General features: G+C 37.2%; 2 protein-coding genes across 7 annotated transcripts; one reads left to right on the forward strand and one right to left on the reverse strand.

Annotated features, from left to right (window-relative positions):
* Positions 1 to 659: 659 nt before the first annotated feature.
* Positions 660 to 14,726, forward strand: LOC109037528 (uncharacterized). Of its 6 annotated transcripts, none has more exons than XM_019052249.2 (8): positions 687 to 1,034; positions 1,944 to 2,036; positions 7,302 to 7,373; positions 7,966 to 8,040; positions 9,643 to 9,723; positions 11,227 to 11,304; positions 12,110 to 12,209; positions 14,236 to 14,726. In XM_019052249.2, the coding sequence occupies exons 1-8, from the start codon at positions 950 to 952 to the stop codon at positions 14,291 to 14,293; spliced, it is 642 nt and encodes a 213-aa protein (XP_018907794.2). In that variant the 5' UTR covers positions 687 to 949; the 3' UTR covers positions 14,294 to 14,726. The 6 variants fall into 6 exon arrangements, 5 of the variants coding, with proteins under 5 accessions (XP_018907797.2, XP_018907794.2, XP_018907796.2 ...); XR_002009482.2 differs by having other exon boundaries at positions 699 to 1,034; positions 12,110 to 12,284; XM_019052250.2 differs by having other exon boundaries at positions 706 to 1,034; positions 7,966 to 8,022.
* Positions 14,727 to 16,348: 1,622 nt separating this feature from the next.
* Positions 16,349 to 22,770, reverse strand: LOC109037472 (uncharacterized). The gene is made up of 3 exons (XM_019052165.2): positions 22,382 to 22,770; positions 20,365 to 21,160; positions 16,349 to 19,361 (listed from the first exon to the last, which is right to left on the reverse strand). The coding sequence occupies exons 1-3, from the start codon at positions 22,493 to 22,495 to the stop codon at positions 18,217 to 18,219; spliced, it is 2,055 nt and encodes a 684-aa protein (XP_018907710.2). The 5' UTR covers positions 22,496 to 22,770; the 3' UTR covers positions 16,349 to 18,216.
* Between the last annotated feature and the right edge of the window lie 836 nt (positions 22,771 to 23,606).

Genomic DNA, 23,606 nt, shown 5'->3' on the forward strand with positions numbered 1-23,606 from the left:
AAATATGCTCTGAATTCTGATTCTTAAATGTCAAAATATACCTTACGTCAGATCAGTTTTCAATGGAATATTTTTTTCTTCTTTTTTTTCTAAATGAAAGTGCGGTTGAAGAAACCCAACGCACAGCGCGACGCAACATCAATGATACGCAACAGGTAGATTCAGCTAAAGTAGCAGAGCCAAGGAGCAGGAAGAACAACGCACGACGCAGATTCTGGGACCCCCGCGTCCGCTTTAAAAGAAAGCATGACCTATTTCTCCTGGCGTCATACACGCAGATGAGTTATTTTTTCCATAAACTGTTCGTTTTACTAAATCCCACTCACTTTCCCTTTCCCTCTCGGTACCCCATTCAAAATGGCTTTTGTTTTATGAATGAAGTAATTCCTCATGCGCTTTTGCGGGGCTTTGAATTTGAAATTTGTGCGTGACTATTCACGCTTACCTCTTCTTTTTTTGTTTCAGAGGAAGCAAATTTCAGAAAAGTTGGGAATAATGCAACGGAGGACATGATTCTTTTTATGAGTGGAGTGAAGGTAAAGTGGAACAATGGGTGGGGGTGGACGCATCACGGTAGGCAGAAGAAAAGAGTTGGGTGGAGAGAAATGTCATGGGTAAGTGTGCGACTTGATCGATGGAAACAATTCTTAAAAGCTTGAATGATAGTCGAAGAAAGATGAAAGAAATTGCAGATCCCCCCATCCTGGTATAAAAAGAGCATTTCCTGGTGCGCGCACCTTAAACGTTGTCTAGACCCTCTTCCTTCCTGAGGGCTCCCTATTCCCCTGGATGTGCTTCATATTGCTGTTTATTTATCTGATTATATTGTTTGGTTTCCGCCTGAATTATTTAACTGAGTGACATTACTACATTTGGGTCTTCGTATTGAAGTTGTATAGTTGAATTTCGCGAGGGAAGGAAGGTTTTTTTTCTCGGAGCGGCACAGAAAATGAATTTATTAGGATACTCCTGCCTCCTGTACTACTTTAGCTTTGCACACTCGTTACAGGTCTCGCCAAACAGCAGTGTCAATGGTGAGTGGGATATCTGAGAATAGCATAGTTTTTAAATGTATCTTTGTGATTTTCAAATGGTTTTAAACGAGCGATGGACAAGAATTGAAAATATTCCCAAAATGATAGGTAAGATAATGGAAATTTACCTGATTTTTTGAGGAAATATCGAATTCATTGAATCCTACATTAAATTTGGTCGTAATCATACAGATTTTTTGAACGGATCAGAAGATATATAAGAGAAGAAACAACCGACTTTAATCTGTTTCTAGAGTATGAAATTGATTTGAAAGATGTGTTCAAGTTAATAATAAAGTGAGCTTGAAATTTTAGCTGAAGTTTTTCATAAACTTCAGTCCAACAGTCTATGTGAAACAGCCTCCCCCCCAAAAAAAAACAAAACAAAACAAAAAAGCAAAAACAAATAAATGAATACCTGCATAGAGCAATACATGTTTTTCTTTAAACATTTAAATAGAGGTAAATAATTGATATCAGCAAAGTTACGGGTTAAGGTACTCTTAAAACTTTATTTGAAGAAACCCCTGTAGGAAGGAGTCGTCGTGAAGTTATAGAGCTTGCAATGCATATTGCCTATTCCAACGTATTGAAGGCGGACTAAGGTGCTGGGTGCATTAAGCGCGGCATTTGTGATAAAATGTATTTCCTATGTGAATCATTGGGGCATTGAAACATACCTAAATTCCTCCTTCAAAAACTTCGAGTAAAGTTAAATTAACGTTTCTATCGTTGGTGCCAGTTTGCATGGATAGTGCATTGAAAGGAGTTCGTTTACATTCATTGAACGATTCAGATAGTTTAGCTTTTGTATAGTACGGCCGATTCTTATGAAAGTTTATGAGCAAAATTAATGAGAACTTTAACAGAGAGTCTTTCTTTGTTCTTTTTTCATGCCTACTCACTCAGAGGCAGACAACATTATGGTGAAAACAAGAGCAGATTCGTCGTTTGGGAAAAGTGATGAAAGTTATGAGTTCCTAAGTGCGCCACTCCGAATACGTAAGTTCGAAATGAATGACAAAAGCTTAGTTACCTACTTTAAAAATGGTATTTTTTCAATAAAACTTGACTAAACATTGAGCATTGGGCCAGTTTGCCATCGATATTAATTTTGTCATAAAAACTTGTCAGAAATCTACCACGGAAACCTATCCAAAGGATCCAAAAAAGAGAGAGAGAGGAAGGAATTTCATATTAGTTCTAAAGGAATGCTAAACACTCAAATGTTTTTTTGGGAAAATTGTATTGGCGTTTTGCAATTTGAATCTTTGTATTTTCTTTTTTATTTTTTTTAGGAAAAAATAAATAAGTAAAAACAAAAATATTAAACCTTAGAAGTAAAAAGTTTTTTATGAAAAAAAAAGTTTTAAAAAAAATATGGATAGCTAATACAGTGTTCCCTTTACTTTCTGGTGCCAAAATACCGAAAATGGCAAAAAAGAGCACCGTGCTTGAGAAAGGTTACGTTAAATTAACGAAAAAATATGTAGGCGCCTTCGTTCTTTATTGACAACGCCTTCATGCAACTATTCGTGCTCAAAGGATGTCCGTGTTGCATACACTCAAAATCGCAGGCGCTCTGGTTTTTTTAAATTTCAATGATTACCTGCTACTACTTTTACTTTATAGAAGCTCGTGTTATTCCTGTCAAGCGCGTTGACCATAATAATCGTCTGAATTTGGTTAAACCGTGCAGCGTTGCCAAACAGTGCGATTAGCGAAACGTCATCGACAATGGTTTGCGGAATTGATACTAGCATTAATCGCGGGGCAGAAACTTTTTCAGTAAAAAATGTGGAAGAAACTTTATGTAGCAGTCACATCCAAACTAGAGATGTTTCAAAACATCACCTGCACAGTAATAAGGTTTTTTTTTGTCTTTTCCACCCGACTGCTTCCTTTACTTATATTTATTTACTTGAATGATACATTGAAAAAGATTTTTACTTGAATGATATCTCAAATGTGTGATAGAGTTGTGTGGCTTTTCTTTTGACAAAATGGAGATATTGGTTCGCTCTGTGAATGGTTCTTATCTCGGAGTAGGTACATTTCGTGAAAAAAAAAATTGAACACTCATTCTTCACCATATACTTCCTAAGTGGTGCAAACTTCCAGGTAAACTTTCTACATTCAACGTGTTTTATTCAAAATGCTCCATCAACAAAACATTTATTGCAGCCACCGTGTTGCTTTTGAGCCTAAAAATTATTTGATAGTTAACTTTTAATTTGACTTTTTTTCCATTTTAAATTGTCTGTTTTTATTTGTCACTTCATTCATTCTTTCTTTCAGTTTTAAGCATTTTGCTGTTTACAGTTTAAGTAAGTCAGTGTTTTACTCTGATTATTCTTTGAATTGAGCTGATGCGAATACCACCATTGATAAAAGTACGGATATTCTCATGTTTCAGAATATCATAGACTATATAGTGAATTACGCATGCTATCGCGTTGAGAGAAAACGCCGCATGAGCTTTCGGAAGTTGCCAAATTTCCTTTGATAAAATATGAATTTTCAAGAAAATCTGGAAACATTTTTCCTCCAATATTTCAGAGAATTTCACTCACCATTAGATTTGAATTATCTGAAAATTTCAAGAGAAAATATTCATTATTTCCCATAAAAATAAAACTCTATCGGAGGAAATGTGGCAACTATCGAATGCACATACGGCGTTCTTCCTTAGCACGGCACCATGTGCAATGATGTATATGTCGCAGGCAATTAGCAATCGCCGGCAATTTGCAAGCGGTTCACACGTAGTTTCAATAAATCGCAATAATGCGCATCGGCATAATGTAATTTTTAAGGTTATGGTTTTCAAAAGTATGAGCTCGGCTTAAAGCGCCTTCATTTTTTGTGATACTCTACGCTTTGTCACGGTGTTAGTTTAGTTGCCTGTCCGATCTCAACCCAACTAATGTCACGGAGTTTACTGCACTCTGTTCTGAGTGTGCATAATTCTGCCATGTTTTAAGGGTGGAAAAGTGCCTATTCACACTATAGGCAACATAATCAGCACTGTAATCTTGTTCTTTTATTTTAGAATTTTATAATTTTCCATGTTTATTCACCACTGGCTTGTACATTGCCGGCGATTGCTAATTGCCTGCGACATATAGAACAGCGACGATTCTTGAAAGTTGGTGGCACCATTTATTTTCAAGTTCAATCCATTAAAGACAATCAATTCGAGGCAACGTGGCATATCTTCATAAATATTGATCGTTCAGATGAATTTAAACAGACAAAACACGTTGTTGCACAACTTCCGAAAATCATGCCCAATAAAAGAGCCGTAGGGGAAGCGACTAAATTGTATAAATCGCTTCGTAAATCGATTAGACATGAATATTCATGAGGCCAAAACAGTTCCATGACATACGTATATGAGATACATGGGCCCGTGGAAGAAGAGGGTGGAGGAGAGAATGGAGGGTCTGTTTAAATGGAAAACAAAATGAATATTTATGGTTTGGGTGGGATTTAACGGATTACCACTTCAACGCCTCAGAGTTTCTAAAATCTATTTATTATTAAGGATACCTAATTTACTCATCTGTTAAAATATGGATGAATTCTAGATTGGGAGGAAAGTAAGGGGGGGGGGGTTTAAAAAAAATTAATCAAGTTGGATGTTTATTGTGCCCATAATAATATTTTATGGTTTTTAATATGGTACGCGTGATTTTCACAACTTTAACTGCAAGAGCAAAATTTTTTTAGTAAATATTATAGTACTTTAAGGTTTCATTCAATTATACACCGCCGCAATGAATTTCGCGAGTGAATCTGTCAACTTCGTTTAAAAACCAATATCCGGTCAGGACCGTCGAATGATCATCGACAAATACTCGAAAAAACTCATCGTAACAGAATTTTATAAGGTCCATGTTGGCAACAAGTATGCAGCAGATGGAAACCATCAAAGGCTGACAACGATTCTCTTTTCCACTTAAGTATTCAAACCTATTTTTTTTTGGCCTTAAAGTTAAGTGGCGGGGAAAGATACTTCACTCCTTCTTTGAAGCTACTCTAACCGCAAACAGGGCGAGTTTTTCCTTTTTCATGATGGACTTGTGATTGACCTCTGGAATTTGACACTACATTCTTTCAGCGACCGATAATTTTTCTTTGGTAACCACATTCCATCCGTCGAAATCACACACAAGTAATCAACTTCAGTACTTTTGAAAATCATTGATGTGTACATCAGAAATGTGGTGAATGACAGGATGACTCTGAAGGTTTGCAAATGACCATATTTCTGAAAGAATGGTATTTTCTGTAATCGAGGACATTGTTTTTTGCGATTTTTGTCCCTCAGCTAAACCGTAATAAAACATTTTGGGATGGATCTCCTCTCTTTATTTGTTAAAGTCAACACTGAAAAAAAAAAAGAATCTTTTTGCCGCCAAGAAGTATTCCTTCTTAAATCAAGAATTTTGCTGGTAAATATGCGCTACTTTTTTGCTTAACCCAAGCATTATTTTTCTTGTATCAAGAAAAAGTCAGCTTAAAGCAAAAAAAAAAAAAATCTTGGCGGCAAATTAAAAAATCATCATGCTTGATCCGAGCTACTATTTTTTGCAGTGAAGGTCACATCACCACATAGTTTTGCGTCTTAAACAAACATCAGATGTTTGTTCAAAAGGCAACAAAATGTGTTTAAAGTTTAAAATTTTTGTCTAAAATATGCAATGGCCCGAATGGCCCTTGTATTTTCAACGGATAATATGCTTATAAGAAGAGACATGAGAGCATCCCCGCTCAAGACGCTTACAGGAAGCGTTTCCATCGTGACATTTTTAATCACCTCTCCTGAGCAGTCGTTTCCCTCTTTGTTTCGCTGCATGTCACGGCGGGAAATGAACCCCCCCAATGAAAAAGATCTGTCACAGATAAAAACTGAATGCAATCGCACTGCCTGTAAAAAATGAGAGCACAGCGATGTCACGTTGATTCCGTAAAATGAATTCTTTTGACACGCGTTAAAAGGCTGAATCGAGGAATGCGGCAAATGCGTGTGCGACTATGGATACGGAACAATAGCGGATTAAAATAACGGTGCTGCTTGTCCTTTTTGCACTCTATCACCATTTCCGTATTCGGATAACACAATGGGCATCGAAGCGCCAACGAAAAGCTCTCCAGACTTGCTTAACACGAGTTTTTCTTGAATTATGAGCCAAGAGTTCCGAGCGGTTTAAAGGGTGCATAGTAAATGCAATAATGTAATGTTTATGCATGCATCTCATAATGGAGATTATAGTTTTGGAATAGTATGCATTAGCCATCTTTCAATTTTTTTTAAACACCCTCAATCACAAAAACTTGTCAAACCAACAGTAGAGTTAGAGGAGGCTTTTGAAATGCATATCAATCATATCATTTTATGAAAACACTCAGATTTAACCGCCGCGTCGAAAGGTTATTTTTTATGATTAATGTAATTTTTCTGATAAACAGTTTTTTTTACAAGAAAAATATTTTATTGGAAGTTTAAAAACAGTTTGTGATAATATTTTAATTGATTTGAATTTTCTTAGATTCTGACTGAGGCATACAATTTCTGCAACTATGTATTTACCTCAAACATTTTATTAATAGTTGGAACATTGAGTGAAATAGTTTCACGTGGCATACAACTCCCGATAAAAAAGTTCTAAGCAGAAATTTTACTACACTATCTGGTCATAAATATGCTCTCCGAGGAATCTAGTGGACAGATACTAAACTCCTGAGATGGCGTTAACCCATGCATCTGGTAAATCTGAAAAATAAGTTAAGAATTTGCCACAAGCCACTGTATTTCCCACGAAATACTTAGGTAGTCAGGTAGTCCAGCAGTCATTGTCAAGCTTCTTTATGGTTCTGCAACTGCAGGTAAAGAGCCAAATTCTACCGTGTCACGGGGGTGGCATAAAATAACGAGAGGAAACATTTAAAAGTAGCATATTGCTTTACGTTCTCTCCTTATTTTTTCCGATGTAAATGTCTCAGTGATATCAAAGAGAAATTTTGACAAATATCTAAGAATTCTCGAACACAATGACAAAGATCTGAAGGAAAAAATAAACTTCAATTACGCGTCCCTTCATTTTCATTACAATTTTCAAGGTGTTGAGATTAAACAATGTGCCTCCAACTGGCTTGTTACGAGTAGGAAGGTATATATTAAGGAATTTTGATTTTAATTTCCTCTCTGAGAGTAAATAAAGTGTGGAACGGTACAATAATCAATATGTTTCTTCTTGCAAGGTTTTTACAGACTGCCAAAACTTTCGGAAGTGATTGACGCCGGGCGATATGCAAAATCTATGGATAGCATAGGTGAGACTTTTTCAAAGTTTTAAAGTTTTTGATCCGGCTCTTTTAAAATTGTTTACAACATTCTATACGAACTTTGTAGAAGGAATTTGGACAATACCTTTAACCATCACGGGTTGTGATATATCAACGATTCTTTTTTTTTTTTTTTGGGGGGGGGGTAGATTTTTTACTTATTATTTATGCCCGTTGTCCATATTTTTGATAAGTGGCAAGTAATGAATACTTATTCATTTCCTCAATACGACATAAATAACATTGCGCACCAATCTACAAAAGTAACTTGACATAATTCCTATTTTTTTTTTTTTTTTTTTTTTTTTTTTTTTTTTTTTTTACCTTTTTTACATTCATGCAAAGCACATAGTTACAAGACATTGTAAAAGTGCCGTGAGAGCAAATTACCAAATTTAAAAGTACTTTCACTTTTAAAAAGGATGAGAACCACCCACCTTTAACAAAAATAAATATTTGTGGTGAACTGTAAAAGTTTTACGAACTTTTAAGATTCTAGCGAGGAAGAATGAAAGAGTTCACATTTAGCATAAAAATGTGCATTATCTGGTGAGATAATGTCATTGTTTTTTTCGTGAAGGTTCCCCGGCAGCAAGGATGTTTCTGCCAAGTATCAAGCGAATCAACCAATTCAAGAGTGAGTATGTATTAAAATGTATGTACCATATGTTTGTTCATGCATTTTTATATTAATTAAAATACTCGAGCCTCTCCATTTAACTCGTCTTTTTTTTGTGGTGCTCCCCTCTCAGTCTGTCATGTTTTAATACCCTGCGCGCCCTTCCCTCCTCTATCTGATCTCATCACCATACTTCCAAAAGTTTTTTATCAAACCCCTTTCTTTTTTAACTTAACTTAAGTTTAACTAAATCTCCTAATATAGTATGTTCTTTCTATGTATTTTTTTAATTTTTTGTGCATATCCATTGATCTCTCCTTTCTGAAGTATTACTGATGATTATGTGCGGTATTAATGCGATTATAAATACATGTATTAACCAACCAACATAATGCAAGGTTTGATTGTATCTTGAAAGTTTTAAAACTTAGGATCGTTGATTATTTAGTTTTTATTACCCTTAAAATGTAGTTATTGGTGAAACTAGAATAAACCGTGCCTCGATTAAGGTGACTCTAAATTAATGCTCATTTTATTTTCTCAAGAATAGTATCATACGTATGAGCTTAATATTTTTAATTAACTTTCAAGGAGGTGTTCTTAAGAGGTCGCAGAAACATTGTCTCTGAAATAAAATATGTCAGATCTGTAACTTCTCACACCGGGATACGTGATTTCCTGGTTAAGTACATTGTCGATGTATGTAGGTCCAAAATGTAATTTGACCATTACCTGAAACGGTTCTAGGGTAAATTGGCGAAGCATAAAGAAAGATATCCACTGGAAAATTGCAAGGAATCGTCTTAGCTGTAATTCAACAACAGAAAAGTATCAACAAAAATCAACTGTATATTTTGAGAAACAAGATTTTCAGTAAAAATTAGGTAAAATTCAATGGCAAAGAGTAAAAAAATAAATTGTCACCAGAGTTTCAGCCCAAACGTTCGGTGTAAAAAACCGATTTGCGTTCAATGATCTTGAAGAAAATACATGCCTTCTCACCCTATTCTATTCTTGTGGTCCATTTGCATTTTTAATAATGTTGTAAGCGTTTGAAATGAATCGTTTCTCAGACCAGCGATAGCAGCGGTGAATTTTAGTAGTCATGATGTGATATAAGGATTATGTATTATCGAGGAGGCTACGCCTCCTGAACGCTTTGCGGTCCCGAAGCGCTTTGCGTCTCCTGCGTTTTTCGTTATGCGTTACTCTCATAATTTTATGTTTGTATAATTAAACAGAACAAAGACGTAGGTGCAAAGACAGCCAAAAACGGAAATAGTAGAAAGAAAACAAGGAAACAGCGGAAACAAAGCGAAAATACATAAAAATATACACCATTATCAACCGCTAAAAAAGTACAAAAATAAAAAAAGAAATTTAAATCAAAAGAAACCAGCAGGGCGTTACATGGTGATGGTAATGAAAGACTGCGGTGATAACAGGAGTAAACAAGAAGGTCCGAAACATCTGAAATTTTAGCGGTTGATAATGGTGTCGTGAGACACCGAAACGTCCCGTATATTTTTATATATTTTAGCCTTGTTTCCGCTGTTTCCTTGTTTTCGTTCTATAATTAAGCATTCATTTGACGTGTAGGCTTTTGATATTAATGCGATGTAATTTCGCCGGAAACAGGTTTGATGACGGACAGACTCACGCCTCGAGACACAGAAGAGGAAGGCTTGGATGACGTGGCTTCTGAAATGATCGAGGAAGGTATGTTCATTTCCATCCTTTAATGGGTCACTGGACAGGCTGTGAATGTGAGCATTTCATAAAATGGTTCCTCATATTGATTTTTCCTCGTAAACGCTTTCCGTTTTTGCGAAGGACATGCCCCGCGGGTTTTGTGGAGCCGGTTTCTACGAGCCTCAGATACAGGTCTACAAATACGCAGTTAAAAGAGAATCAGACACCAAGTTGAAAAAAAAGAGAAAAAATCGAGTGTCAAGGGATAGTTTTCGTCAACCATCCCTAAAAATCCCAAGCCGGGATCAACTTGACCCGACTACTTTTTCTGAGGTAGTCACGTGGCCACGAGCACGAGCAATAGATAGATAAAAAAGAATCGGACATCAAATTGAAAAAAAGAAAAAATGGAGAGTCAACACAGCCGAAGATAGGAGAGACGTAATCGGGCCTCGTTATTTCACTTTTCTTCCGTCTGAGAAACACCTTACTAGTTACTGGCAGCACGGAACGGAGCAATGCGAGTTTACACCTCGCGCCATAGCGCCTTCAATTTTGCAGACGCAACACGGACACCCATCAAGCACGAATAGTTGTATCTCTGCGCCGTCATCAACGATCGCTCTGTACCTCGCTCTGTTTCGTGTTATTTTCGTTTGCCTGGTGGCCTCAAAGGCCACGTTCTTCTTTGTTTTCCTTCTATCCGAATACCCTTTTTTAAGTGAGCGTTTCATCTTATTGAAAGTGGCTGAAAATCAAGCAAAATGTATAAATTGGATTGAATTTAAGAACAATGTTTCTTAGAGAGAAAATCTTAATCCGCTGATGTCATGAAATCAAGTTGACGTGAAAAAATGACTGATTTCAACTGTTATTACTCTCAAGCTGCTTATCATTAAAATTTACAAACTGCTTTCGACGGGTGTTAGAATATATTTCTAGACGATTCCACTGTGTATTTTTAAATCAAAAAACTCCAATTACTATTTTTAAAACATGTAAAAGTTTTTTTTGAAAAGTCAAGCAAATTTTACTATGAGGAATTAATACATTATACGGACGGACTAAACATTTTCCCAGAAAATGCGGAGATGTGAATTTTACAACTCCGTACAGTAAAAACAACTATTTTTCGGTGTAAATTTTAGTAGATGTCATCTATCTCCTCATGGATGTCACCCCGTATCTAGCTGATGTCATTTAGCTTCTAGATGATTTCATCTAGCTTCTAGGTGCGTCACCTTTTTTCACGTGATGTCACCTATTTTTAGAGGTTGTCTTCTAATTTTTAGTAGACCGTTTTAACCAGGAACTTCGATCTCCCACAGCCCTTCGATAGATTTACATGGTAAAAAAGTATGTTTGAAAAATGATTATATCAGTGCTCTACGCTCTACTATGCAAAGTATGCAAAGGGTAATGATGTGATTTTTTTGAGCTCAGCTTAAATATTTTTTCCAAATTTTTAAATTCCTTTGATAAATTGAACCCTGAGTGACCGCGAAATTATATGATCATGTTTTGTTTCAGAGAAACCTCCAATCAGAATCCATTTCCCAAGAACATTGCATAAGAGGCTGAGTTATACACCCTCTCGGTCATCAGAGAGTAAGTAGCTGCCTTTGAAATTTCCATTAAACTTACAGGTAAAAATCATCGGCCTTCATCTCGGATCGTGATGACATTTAACTGAGGTGTCAGAAACTATGTCTGTGATTAATGAGAAGTAGAAATTCAAGACATAGATAGATAGCACCATCAAGTGTTGCTGAGATTGAGAAACTGTCTCTTTTATCTAATAGGAATTAACTGACTTAAGAAGGGTAATTTTTGTCATGAAAATAATGATAAAATTTAGAGAACATTTTCTCGGATTCTTCGGAACATCGCATTACAATGTTCGCTGATTTTGAACATTTTCTCGGATTCTTCGGAACATCGCATTACAATGTTCGCTGGATTTTGAACATTTTCTCATACAAATCAAATGAAGCGGAGCAGGTATTTCAGCTCTATTAAAATGAAGATCAACATGACGTCACCTTTTGGCTAAAGTATCACAAGCGCCATGCGACGTTACACAATTTCCGCCGCCATTTTATTGTTTTTACAGAGAAATTGTTCAACGAAGCTGTCCGAAAATTTCACTGAATTTTCTCCGTGCCACCGAAAACAATCTGTGAAATTTTCAAACAGATTCAACCAACAATTTTTCTGTAAAAAAATTAGAATGGGGGTGGAAATGTTTAAACGTCGCATGGCGCTTGTGATACTTTGGCCGGAAAGGTGACGATTTGATTTTGAAAAAAAAAAAATAATACAAATTTTACGAACGTAATTTGGCAAGATTTGAATGTTATTACGGCTTTCCTCCTAAGGATGGTGACATGATTATTATCGAATCCTATATTAGTTTCAGGTTTGGAGGCCGAGCCACCTTCGAAGCGGGACCCGAACTCGTGGATCTACTGGATTTTATCGAATAACAAGAACGCCCGCTCTAAGGAGCAGAAGTAAGCCAAGCCCTTGCTCACGAGAAATGTCGTATGTTTGCTTTACGCGGGATCTCCTCTCCCATCCAATTAGAGGTCTCCGTTTCTTTTCTCCTTCTCTGCCTTATGACTTTAAGACGTGGCGCTGGGCTGGGGCTCCTTCAGAGTTAGCTGAGGCATGTTGCCGTGCTAAGGAAGAATACCCTATCAACAATCGAGGGGTGCCAAATTTCCCTCGATAAAATGTTTATTTTTGAGGAAAGTTATGCATATTCGTCCTTGAAATTTTCAGATATTTTAGATCAAATTGCGAACAAAATTGTCTGAAAATTTAAGAAAAAAATATTCACAATTTTTCCACTAAATCCGGGTTTTATCAATGGAAATTTGGCAACGCCCGAAGGTTCATACGACGTTTTTCCTTACCACGGCAGCACGGGTGTGATTTCCGGGCCCCGTGTATCCCTCATGAAAGATTGAAAAGCGTGGGAGTTTCACGATTGATCAATAATTCAAAGGATCCCCCTTATTAGGCCTCAAAGTTCCCCGGAATTTTTGCAGGCGTTTCGAAAATAGCGCGTGCCAAGAGCCTCAACTTGTGCGACGGTTATGAGCTTGGGCCTCTGTTTTTCTAACCGTCAGCCTTCCGCGAACTGAAAGTTATAATGTATAAGCTCTAAATGCTCTTTGGTAATTCAATCTGAATAATTTCTCAAACTTGATAACAGGGAGTTCAGAAACCCGCCATACGGATAGAGGAATTTCCCGGAAATATTCCCACACTCAAACTACTCACAGATATTTTAATTATTCCTTGGCACCGCCATATTCGTCGTCGCACCGCGCCAGTGTTGCTATTAAGCGCACACTACTGCCGTGCTAAGCTAAAGCGCCGTATGAGCCTTCAGGCGTTGCCAATTTTCCTTTGGTAAATCACGAATTTTCTGAACAATTTGTAAGTATTTTCCCTCCAATTTTCCATATAAATTTGTTCGCAATTTCACCTAAAGTTCCTGAAATTTAAAGGAAAAATATTCATAACTTTCTTCAAAAATAGCTATTTTCTGAGAGGAAATTTGACAGCACTTGAATGCTCATACGGCGTTTTTCCTTAGTATGGCAGAGTAGGTGTATAAATTTTTCAAAATAATCTCAATTTAGTTTAGGAACACAAACAGGTTTAGGTTGGGCTACTTTTCTTTTTGCAGCATATTATTTTTATTGATTATGATTTTGCATGGTATGCCCATCTTTTTTGTGTCTGTTCATCACTTCCTCTTTTGGTATTTTATAGGTATTCGCATTATGACTAATAATTATCTGATATGAATTAAAAAAGTATGACGTCAGCTTCGTTGGCATAAAACAAACTATAAAAAAAATATATGATTTGAGTGAGTATAAAATTATTGAACACATTATTGTTCATCAACAAAGGACTTTGTCCTTCGTTCATGCTGATTTGCTCCTAAAATCGTAAAACTTCCAAAGGCCTAACGTCACCATTCTCAACTCAAATGAAAGAACATAAAATCAACCTGACCTTGATTAGTGAATTTTACTTGCCTTTTGGATGGATTTTATCTTGAAATTTCTAGGAAGTACCAACTTCATAAAACAAGCCTAGCTTTGCTAGATGTACCTATACGACTCAACAATGGTATACGAACGACTTGAATCTCGATCTTCCTGTCCACCTCAGAGTAGTCTCGATCCGTAGAAAGGTTTCATTTCCTCACATAATCAATTATGCTAATTGGCTAGCTTCGACGAAGAGTTAGCACTCGTAGGTCGAAATCTTGTGCATTTTTAAGATTTTGTTTGTTTTATTACGATTGTCCGTAAAATCCTAGAAGCGTATTTGGCGCGACCATAAATTTTTTGTTAATTTCTTGGGGGCTCCCATATAAGAAGATATTATCTCCTAATTCTTGCTGGTTCAAATAATTGAAACTATTTATCATGGAAATTCTATTTTATCTGTAGTCTTTATTTTTACTCATTTTTTTTAAAAAAAATAACGTTTATACATATGATTTTGTTACAGGCAGGTCAGATCATCCTCTCCATTCCGAACCTCAGCATTTTACGCCACTATGGGGTAATCTGACATCTTTGAGTTTTCTGTTTCCTCATTCCCAGAATTTGGACAATGTATATTGAAATTGTTAAACAGCGGAATTCATTTGAATGAACATTAGATAGTAACAGATTTATCTCCTAACAGTGTAAATATAAATAAAGTAAGCACGATGAATCTAATTCTGTTGAATATTTTATCATCTCTTAACTGAGAAAGGTCAAATTTCTTTCGCAACACTTAAGTACCTTTTCACGTTTGCTATAGTTACACAGAACAAAATAGTTGTGGTGATGAGAGGTATACCTATAATTATGTCCTTCTTTTATCAGCACAGTACAAAGTTGACTATTTTTCGGAGAATTCATTTAATTTGAAATTTTTTGCGTTACCATTTGATTTGACAAAAAATGTTTCGAGGAATAAAAAATAAAATCATCTTGAATTTTTCCTCTGAATGTGTAATGTACTTCAAAGCTCCAATTTAAGAGATGTTGTTATATACCCTTCAGCCATACGCCTCTGTCATCCGTACATCGCAGAAGTTCAAATAGTAGGTAGAGGAAACTTTGCTTCTTTCTTAATTGAATCATAAAATTATTTTGATATATTTACCGACGATATTGAATGACGTAAAATTTCAGAATGGTCAAAGTTGCACACTCAAATAAGAAGGAACTTTAAACAAACCTTATTAGAGTAATCGAAATTTATGATTCGAAGCCTCTGTCGTTGGCACTTAAGGCCTTGTCTCCACGGGACGTTTCCATGGGATTTGTCCCAAGTTCGAATCGCAGGAATGAAACTTCTGGGATTTTTCCCAGTTACCGTCTCAACGGGACGGGGCTCATACAGTCCTGCGACTAGTTTGCGCGGGAAGATAAATTAGTTAAAGTCGAGTATTAAACCGGGATCAAAATAATAATTGCACTCAATTGACAATTAGACACATTATTTTAACTAAAAAAATATGAATAATGTAGTAATGAATAAAATATCGCACAATTCGTTTTCACTTCTTCTTCTTCTCTCAGCGGGTCCTAGGGGTACAAGTACCATACTTGGTACTGCGAAAATTATTGATTAACTCAATATTTTTCGCAACTTCGTTAGTGGGATTTTTCCCTGTGACAAATCTTGTGAAACGGCTCGTGGAGACAAGGCTTAAGATGACAAAATATTTGTCTCGTGGATTACACCTCTTTAATTGTAGACAGAAAGTTAGTGGAGGAGCCAACGCGCGTTACAATTCAGTGAAAAGTTGAAAATCTTAGCTCAGAGGGAAAAAGCTCATTCGAGCACAATTTTCCCTCAAAGAGGTATGCTGTTTGGTGCAATACTACTTAGTTATGACAATGGAGATGTTGCATGTGTGAGGAATTTGCGATTTGGCTGTTGATTCTTACGTAAAAGTTCGCGAGAAATACGATGTAGCCACTGGTTTCCTCTGAAATCAACTCCCAAGCTCAAAAAAAGCTCTGAAGTTGAGGCCAAAATGGAGGGGATTTCCCACGCTATCCTGAGAGTCCACATCTACATCAAGACGAACTCTCCATGCAAAGATAGGGAGCAAATACATTAGTAGGGTTGAGTTGCCGTGTTTTCAATTTTAGAGTCCCCAAATAAAGTGGCAGCCCTGTCAATGTCTTTGCTCCCTATCTTTGCATGGAGAGTTTGTCTTGACGTAGAGGTGGACTCTGAGGACAGCGTGGGATATCCCCTCCATTTTGGCCTCAACTTGAGAGCTTTTTTTTTTAGCTTGGGAGTTGATTTCAGGGAAAACCAGTGGCACCATAGTGTTCCTCGCAAACTTTTACACAAGAATTAACAGTCAAATCGCAAATTCCTCACACATGCAACATCTCCATTTAGGAATACAACTGCAGACACGTCTCGGGTCTGATTGCACCCGTCATTAGTGCAGCGCAGCCTCGTGAATTGTGTTCCCACAGTCTAGCATTAAGTAGTCTGGCGGTTTCCTTTTATTTGCATTTAAAAGGCTTGAGTACAATTCGTGAAACTGCCAGTTCGCGAGCCAGCACTCCGTATACGAGAGAGGAAAAATAAAGTATTCCAAGTCTCTCAGCTGAAGCTTGAGCCACTGCTCATTTTATTTAAAAACTTGATTTCAAATTTTGGTTCAATTTTGGTTGCAAGCAAAATATAAATAATAATGTTCATGACGATGTGTTAATAATTGTTGTTACTGTCAAAATAGCCTTCTTTCTTCAGATTTTAAATTCATCATTACCTATAATAACGTTATTCGTCTCAAGTATTTTAGTTCTCGAGCGCAACGTAGGCGAATTCGTCTGCATGCAACTATTCGTGTTCGGCGGATGTCTGTGTTGCATACACAAAAAATGAAGGCGTTTTGGTTTTTCCTTTCCTTTCTGTCGTTCTTCTTTATTGCGAAGTAATGCATACGGCGTGGGAAAGGAGTGACCGCGGATCCTTTTACGTCCTTTCACACGTAGTTTGTGGCAACTTCTCTGGGACGCATTGATAGCAATAAAAAAGAAAAACACGCGTATTAAAAAATAGCTGTATAAACATTTTACAGTCAAAGTTCATATTTTACAAACAAACAATGAGAACCACGTTTTTAAAAAAATAATTGCATGATATCCCTCTATCCTTTGTAAAATGATAACCCTTAGTATGTTGTTAAATATTTTGTGGTCACGGGGGGGGGGGGGGGGTTACAGGGTACAATAAAAAGCGGGAACCTTGTAAAGGATAACCGAGAAGAGTACTTATACATGTTTTCCTACTCGCATTGTGCAAAAATTTACATGCGCAGAGTTATACGCCAAAATTTACAGTGAAATAGCCTTATTAATCGTGACTTTCGCATAGAAGAGGCAGCGAAGCCGAATTCAGCACCGCGGAACATGATAACTCTACCCGGATCTTTCTGCGAAATGTCCGTCGAGGGTATGGACTGGTAACATTGAACGTACGAAAATCACGAGTTCTGAGTCCTTGACCGTAGTTTGTGGTTTTTCCGAGAAGGAACGTAAGCTTTGAATGGTGCAGTTTTGCTGATGGCTCGGATAAGCAGAAACGTTGCCACAGGGCGAAATTAAGGCTATCAGTTGCCCTAGAAACGCCGCGAAACGCACTATGAGTGCCTAGCAAACGACTGCAACGGACTGCACCGCACTGAGGCACCGTCCTACTGCTCTTGACACAGAAGAATAATCATCGAAGGATCTAGGTCATTGGCGCAAGACCATTTGTACATAGTGATTGTAATTTGTATATGCTCCTATCAGAAACATATCATGAATAGAACACGAGAAAAATGACCCAGGTCATTTCCGAAATTTGCTCCTCAAAAATCATTTTGAAACATTTTTGCGAAATTTTATTCCGGGGACTTCATCCAGTGAAAAAGGCTCTTTATTTTGCTCGGTACGTCTCTTGTAGGAGCTATTAACTGACCAATGATAGGGGAAAACTGCAATATTTTAGTTTGATCAGATTTTTTTCAAAGATTGCGTAAGTGTCTTTAGATATTCCAGACCTCTATCTCCCATGACAACTATTGCTGTAACAAGAACCTCGCTATAGTGAGGAAATCGGCTGGTCTCTTAACGTCGCTAACGTCTTTAACGATTGATTGACAGTTTGGCAAATAAGTGATTTCTTCACAAACATGATTGCACTATAATCACGAGTCGTAAAAACGTAGGATTTCTGAATTGTAAACACACGTTGGCCATATTTACAACTTTCTGTTTTTACGACTCGCGATTTTGCTGCAATCAGTTGGTGAAGAAATCAATTTTTTGACCAGACGGTCAACCAACTGTTCAATTCAATGAGATAGAAACTAACTGCACTAATTAGAGTTGATATGAAGCTTGTCTTTCAACACAGTGTGGATAATTTTTCTTTAAAATGAGTGCACTCCGATGTATAGAGGGATTAGAGCTAGAAAAATCATTGATGTGACAACTTGCGGCGCGCCCCCAAAGTAATAGTTCCGGTTGAACCATAAACTTCTCCGTACACGTCTACACCTTTCCTAGAAACAGCTACCGCAAGCAGCATTCTATCTTTAATTTTATACTTCGAATAAACTAGGTTAGTGTCAAATATATCCGTGTAAGCATGGTTGGCCACATCCTTTACAAGGGAAGTAGCATTACCACCATATCTCGTTACAATGACAACTCCTAAACATTTCTCTTTTTGTACCAAAAGCACATCTATTTTTCCCCCTTTCGTTGGTTTGCCTTTCCTCGATTTTGCTTTTTCCTCGTTCTTACTGTGCGCGATTATTCCAGCGTCAACGACGAGCTCTTTGCTGTAATGATCCGCCGTTTTTCGCGCAAACGTGTACATCAAAGCCTTCAGGTTGGTATCATCCTCAGGATCTCTCATTTGCACGATACTATGAACGGCATCTTTTAATTTATCAATCGATGCAATCGTTGGGGCTAGATTCCTAAATGCTTCAGTGATCGAAATCTCGTCCTTCGCCCTCACTCCGAAGAATTTCTCCACATACCCGCTTTTATACAGGTAATCTCGCAGAATTCCTGCAGCAAAATAGTTGGTCGGTGCTAAACGGTGGTACGTCACGTCAAAGCCGAGTTCAAATAAAACGAAGTCTTCCAGAACCTGGAGCAGTCCTGATCTGATTAGGAGCTTGATGAAGATTTCATGGTCCAGAGTGCTCAGTTTAAAGTCGGTTTGGAACGGGCTGACTTTTCGCAGTTTCTGTCTCAGTGCGAGCAAGTTTTGATACCGAGTCTGGTAGATGGCACTCATGGCAAACGTGCCATCGAAGACGCACGATGTCATGGCTAAACCGATCCATACATCGCTAAATAGTTTCTCAAAGTCCCTCAAGACAGCAGTAGGTGTTTCCGGAGCGAGCGGATTTCCTCGATTCTTGATGAATTTTAGAACGGCCTCTGTGTTGAACATAGATGGTGATCTAACGACGGTGTGTCCGTCGTACAAATCGGCTACCAAGCGAGAATGATCTTGAAGAGCGTAATTTGCTAACAGTTTTTCAACTTCAGCATACTTCAGACCAAAATATGTGCCCAGGCGCGGTGACCGATCAAATTCAACGCCTGCAATTTTCAAAATATCATCCTTAGAGCTAATTTGAAGGAATATTTATGGTGGACAAGTTTTGAAACTTTTAAGCCATTTAAAAAAAAGAAAAATAAAGATCTCAATTACTTGATTATGGTAAATATGTACCCAAGCAAAAAGGGCACACAACTCACTTATTATGACGTCAAATATTAGAAACAGCACACAACTCACTTATTATGACGTCAAATATTAGAAACAGTTCAACGTCAACAGTTTTGGGCGCACCAACTAAGCTGGTAAAAAAAAACTTTGAATATTCATGTAATTTTGAAATTGCACGTTTATTTTTCACAGATTTACGCAGCATGTTTAGTTTAAAATCGTGTGCTTGTTGCCCCCTATCATATGACTAGACAGTGTTGTCCGAAAAGAAACCTCATAAAAATTAACTAAACCTCCCCTCTCCAGTTTAAATTACTCGCAATGCAATCAATCTATTCTTTTAATTTGTTTTCATGAAAGTAAACTATGCATGAAAACAAATAAAACATTCGTTTGCTCTTCTCCGAGGCGAAAATCATAGAATTGTATTTAGGTATCTTTTCTTCTTTCGCCTCATTTTCAAAATAAATCACCAGTAATTCAAGCAGGCTAGCTGATCAACTAAAAATAATAAGATCCGTCCAAACAGCATCTTTCTACGTTGCATATTAACCGAGATATCGCGCCTTAAAAAACTCGAATTATGACGTCATCCACCGCGGTAGTAAATACTATCTTATGCACTGCCGCGGTGGATGACGTCAAAACCACGAATTTTCAAAGGACGATATCTCGGTTGATATTCAACATAGAAAGTTGCTGTTTGGACAGATCCTCTCGTTTTTAACTAATCTACAAGAATCAAGCATCAAAACGCGATTCTATTACCAGCGCAACTGGCCTATTGAACTATGAAAGGTTAATGAAAGTATTAACAAAAATGGAAACCTCACAAGATTTGTGAAGTGTTTCATTTCTCAGGTTAACTCTTACCTGTAATTAACTTATCCACGTCACCAGGGATAACCACACCAAGTTCAAATGAGCTCATCATCAATAGTTTTGAAGCAACTGGACCTTCACTAAACCCTCTTTCATTTAGAATGAACGCTAAAATAAAGCATCTGATGGTGGAAATCGCAAACTCTGCGAAAGACTCTGCACCATCATGAGTTGCGAAGGCATCCAGTACCGCGTCGACGTCATCCACCAGTACAAGAACGCTACTCGCGAGGTGCTTCTGTAGGATGCTCACCAAGCGGGATCCGTGATGTTTAAAGGCAGACTCGAAATCTTGGCGACAAAACTTGTCGTCGTGACCTTTGTAACCCTGGAGGAAGGCTTTTTCCGACTCGTTCAAACTATTGACGTCAGTCAGGAACTGATAATCGTTGATCATATCTTTTATCACGGAGCAAAAGTTCTGTTCGAAGGAGGCTCGGTCGATTGAGTTTCTCAACGGTGCAAACGCGACGTTGACAACGCTGTATTTTTGGAAATGCCGGTCGTGAAAATCCTTCAGCTTTGCGACCGTTGTATCTCGAAAAAGTTCACGCGTTTGTGAGTCGCCATCGACGGGATAAATCAGCGCTCCGTCTTGAATTTTGGCTGAGGCGTTGCAGAAGTGCCGCACCATGCTCAGCAGTGCGGACTTTCCTGAGCCAGGTGGAGCTGAAACGCTGAGGTGAACCGGTTGGTGGAGGATCCATTCGTGAATGAAGTCAGTTTTATCGATGAACGCCTTGCTATGTCTAATCACGGCAAAGTCTGAACTTTCCGGAACTTGAACCTGAAACAAAGAGGAATCATCCGTTTTAGTCTTTGAATGCTGAACTTGACTGATATTTTATCATCTGGTCAATTTTGAGGAAAAGAGGTTTCATGCGAATCCCTCCTCGTGAGAATGTGCATTCCCCCCTTTGATTACCCAACTTTTCACCAACTGCATTTTGTTATTTACTTAGAATTTGGTATGCAAAAATGTATATTGACGGTGAAACTATCAGACCACGATCAGAGTTCAGAAATTATCAGAGTTTAAAAATCTCCGCTCCCATTTTATTTTTTTTAAGAAGAAATGAATATTACTTTTTAAAGTTTCCTCAGAGTTCTCTTCGAACAGAGAAGAAAAATCATGGCATTATTCAAAAAGCGCAGTTTTATCATTTAAAAATTAAAGTAGAACAAGAAGTCTGTAACGCTGCAAACCGAGACACGTGGTTTGGGAGTTTCGCCGTTGATATAGACTATTGGTGTGCAACACCACTCTTAACTCAAATTCATCAAAAATTTACATCTTTGCTTTCTCCTTGAGAGTAAATTAATGTATCAACCGGCCTTGACAGAGAAATGCTCATTCTGTCTGTTCTTTTTATTCTCCCTCAATCACAATCTCTTCATTTTCAGCAGTCCTGTTAGAGACAAGTTGGTAATGATACGTCATGTTTGCCAACAAGTCTAACCTTATAATCTGTAACTCGCTCTTTTTCTCTCGTCTGGCGAGTCAATTACTTATTCTTTTCTCGTTAATTTTGTAATCAAAATTATAAAAAGTAAAAAACATAAATTAGTTATTAACTAGATTCGAGGGTTAATTCATTTAATCTATCTGAAAATATTACGGATTTTTAGATAGAGATAGCAGAACTGAAGTAGGTAAATCGATTCTGAAAATCGAATTAGTTACTTCGGTGAAATATCATATTATGACTAGAATGGGACGATACGCGTCCTTCAATAGATCGTATTCGATAGTGGTTGGAAGTTCATCGTTTTGTTTAAAACAATAGAACTTAACCTCAAACCAAAATTGCAGAATAGGTATTTGTCAGAAAAGCTGAAAATGACAAATTTCGTAGCAATTTCACTACTCTTGGCCAAACAAGTACTCATACAAATCAAAAATCTGTCAAAAATCAAAAAAAACCTCTACATAAAATTGATTTAAAAAGTTCTTTCCTCTGCCGCCGATATAACTAAGAGACAAAGTTTGGGATTTCATGATACATACTAAATCTGATTTTGATGCGTTGGCTGACACTGATTCTTCTGCACTTGCACTCGGCACTAGATCCTCCAGAGATTTTAAAAACACGGTAACAAGCAATGTGAAAACTCGTGCCATAGTTGATGTCACTACACTCAACTAAAAGGTAATCTATAGACCAAACATTACAGCAATTTCAATAAATGGTCTATTTTTAATCGCAAGAACTTAAACGTTTTGAGTATATGATCAATTTTAATTAATAAACGTCACTATGCACAAACTGTTTACTGTTGTTTTTGAAGAAGCAGATTATGTGATTTTGTGTGTCTCTTTCGTCTTTTAATACAAATTTGAGGTTCAACAGAGTTCAAATCAACCCATTTCCTTTCCTTCCACAGAATTGATAACATTAAGTTCTTTAATCTAAAAAATGAACTCTTTTCAATGAATCACTTTCATCAATGTGATAAAAGAAATCACGTGCTTAGTTCAAAAAACGTCTAGCACATTCTAGAACCATTTATTGGTTTACTCACAGTGGCACGAGCCGTCTCGAAAAGAGACCATAAGATTACGCGTTTTTAATATAGGAAAAGAAATTGTGAATTTGATGCCATAAAATTACATTCCTTTTACTCAATTATGATGATTCGTAGTAGTACATATATTACACGTGACATAGTGATGATGATGTATATTGCACAGAATTTAAGACGCTAAAGTTTTTCTCAAAAATTTTCTCTGACGAAGAATGTTTACACAGTTCCATTATACACAGAAAAAAATGGATGGTGCTGGCGACAGAACCTTTTGTTCATACGGCTCCCACAGTTTCTTTGTTACACTTACAGAACTTTCTGTCGTGGGAACAGAGTACTCTGTTCCCACGACAGAAGTTCTGTTCTCACAACAGAAAAGTTCTGTAAGTGTAACAAAGAAACTGTGGGAGCCGTATGAACAAAAGGTTCTGTCGTCAGCACCATCCATTTTTTTCTGTGTAGTCAGGTCTGCATTTGTTAGGACACTTAGGTACCTTTGAAGGCCATATATGACGTTAATTTTTAATGGGTTGGTAATTTTTTATAAACACAGCAACAGTTAAAAAATGCGTATCTTTATTGTGACAATGTAAAAACTGCGATTATGCTCTTTCTTTAAATAAAACTAATCAAAATACCACCTTCAAATTTTCTGTTAATACCCAGGGTCGGATTTACTTACTTGCCGCCCATGGCATGGGCCGCCT

The sequence above is a fragment of the Bemisia tabaci genome, chromosome 5 (genome assembly GCF_918797505.1).
Source record: "Bemisia tabaci chromosome 5, PGI_BMITA_v3".
Taxonomy (NCBI): domain Eukaryota; kingdom Metazoa; phylum Arthropoda; class Insecta; order Hemiptera; family Aleyrodidae; genus Bemisia; species Bemisia tabaci.

Excerpts from the sequence above, each read along its gene's own strand:
- LOC109037472 (XM_019052165.2), bottom strand. The coding sequence starts at position 22,495 with ATGGCACGAGTTTTCACATTGCTTGTTACCGTGTTTTTAAAATCTCTG. Across the intron at positions 21,161-22,381 it reads ACGCATCAAAATCAGATTTA|GTTCAAGTTCCGGAAAGTTC; the intron begins GTATGTATCATG and ends TCTTTGTTTCAG. Across the intron at positions 19,362-20,364 it reads CGTGGATAAGTTAATTACAG|GCGTTGAATTTGATCGGTCA; the intron begins GTAAGAGTTAAC and ends TGAAAATTGCAG.
- LOC109037528 (XM_019052249.2), top strand. The coding sequence starts at position 950 with ATGAATTTATTAGGATACTCCTGCCTCCTGTACTACTTTAGCTTTGCA. Across the intron at positions 7,374-7,965 it reads AAAATCTATGGATAGCATAG|GTTCCCCGGCAGCAAGGATG; the intron begins GTGAGACTTTTT and ends TTTTTCGTGAAG. Across the intron at positions 8,041-9,642 it reads GAGTGAGTATGTATTAAAAT|GTTTGATGACGGACAGACTC; the intron begins GTATGTACCATA and ends CGCCGGAAACAG.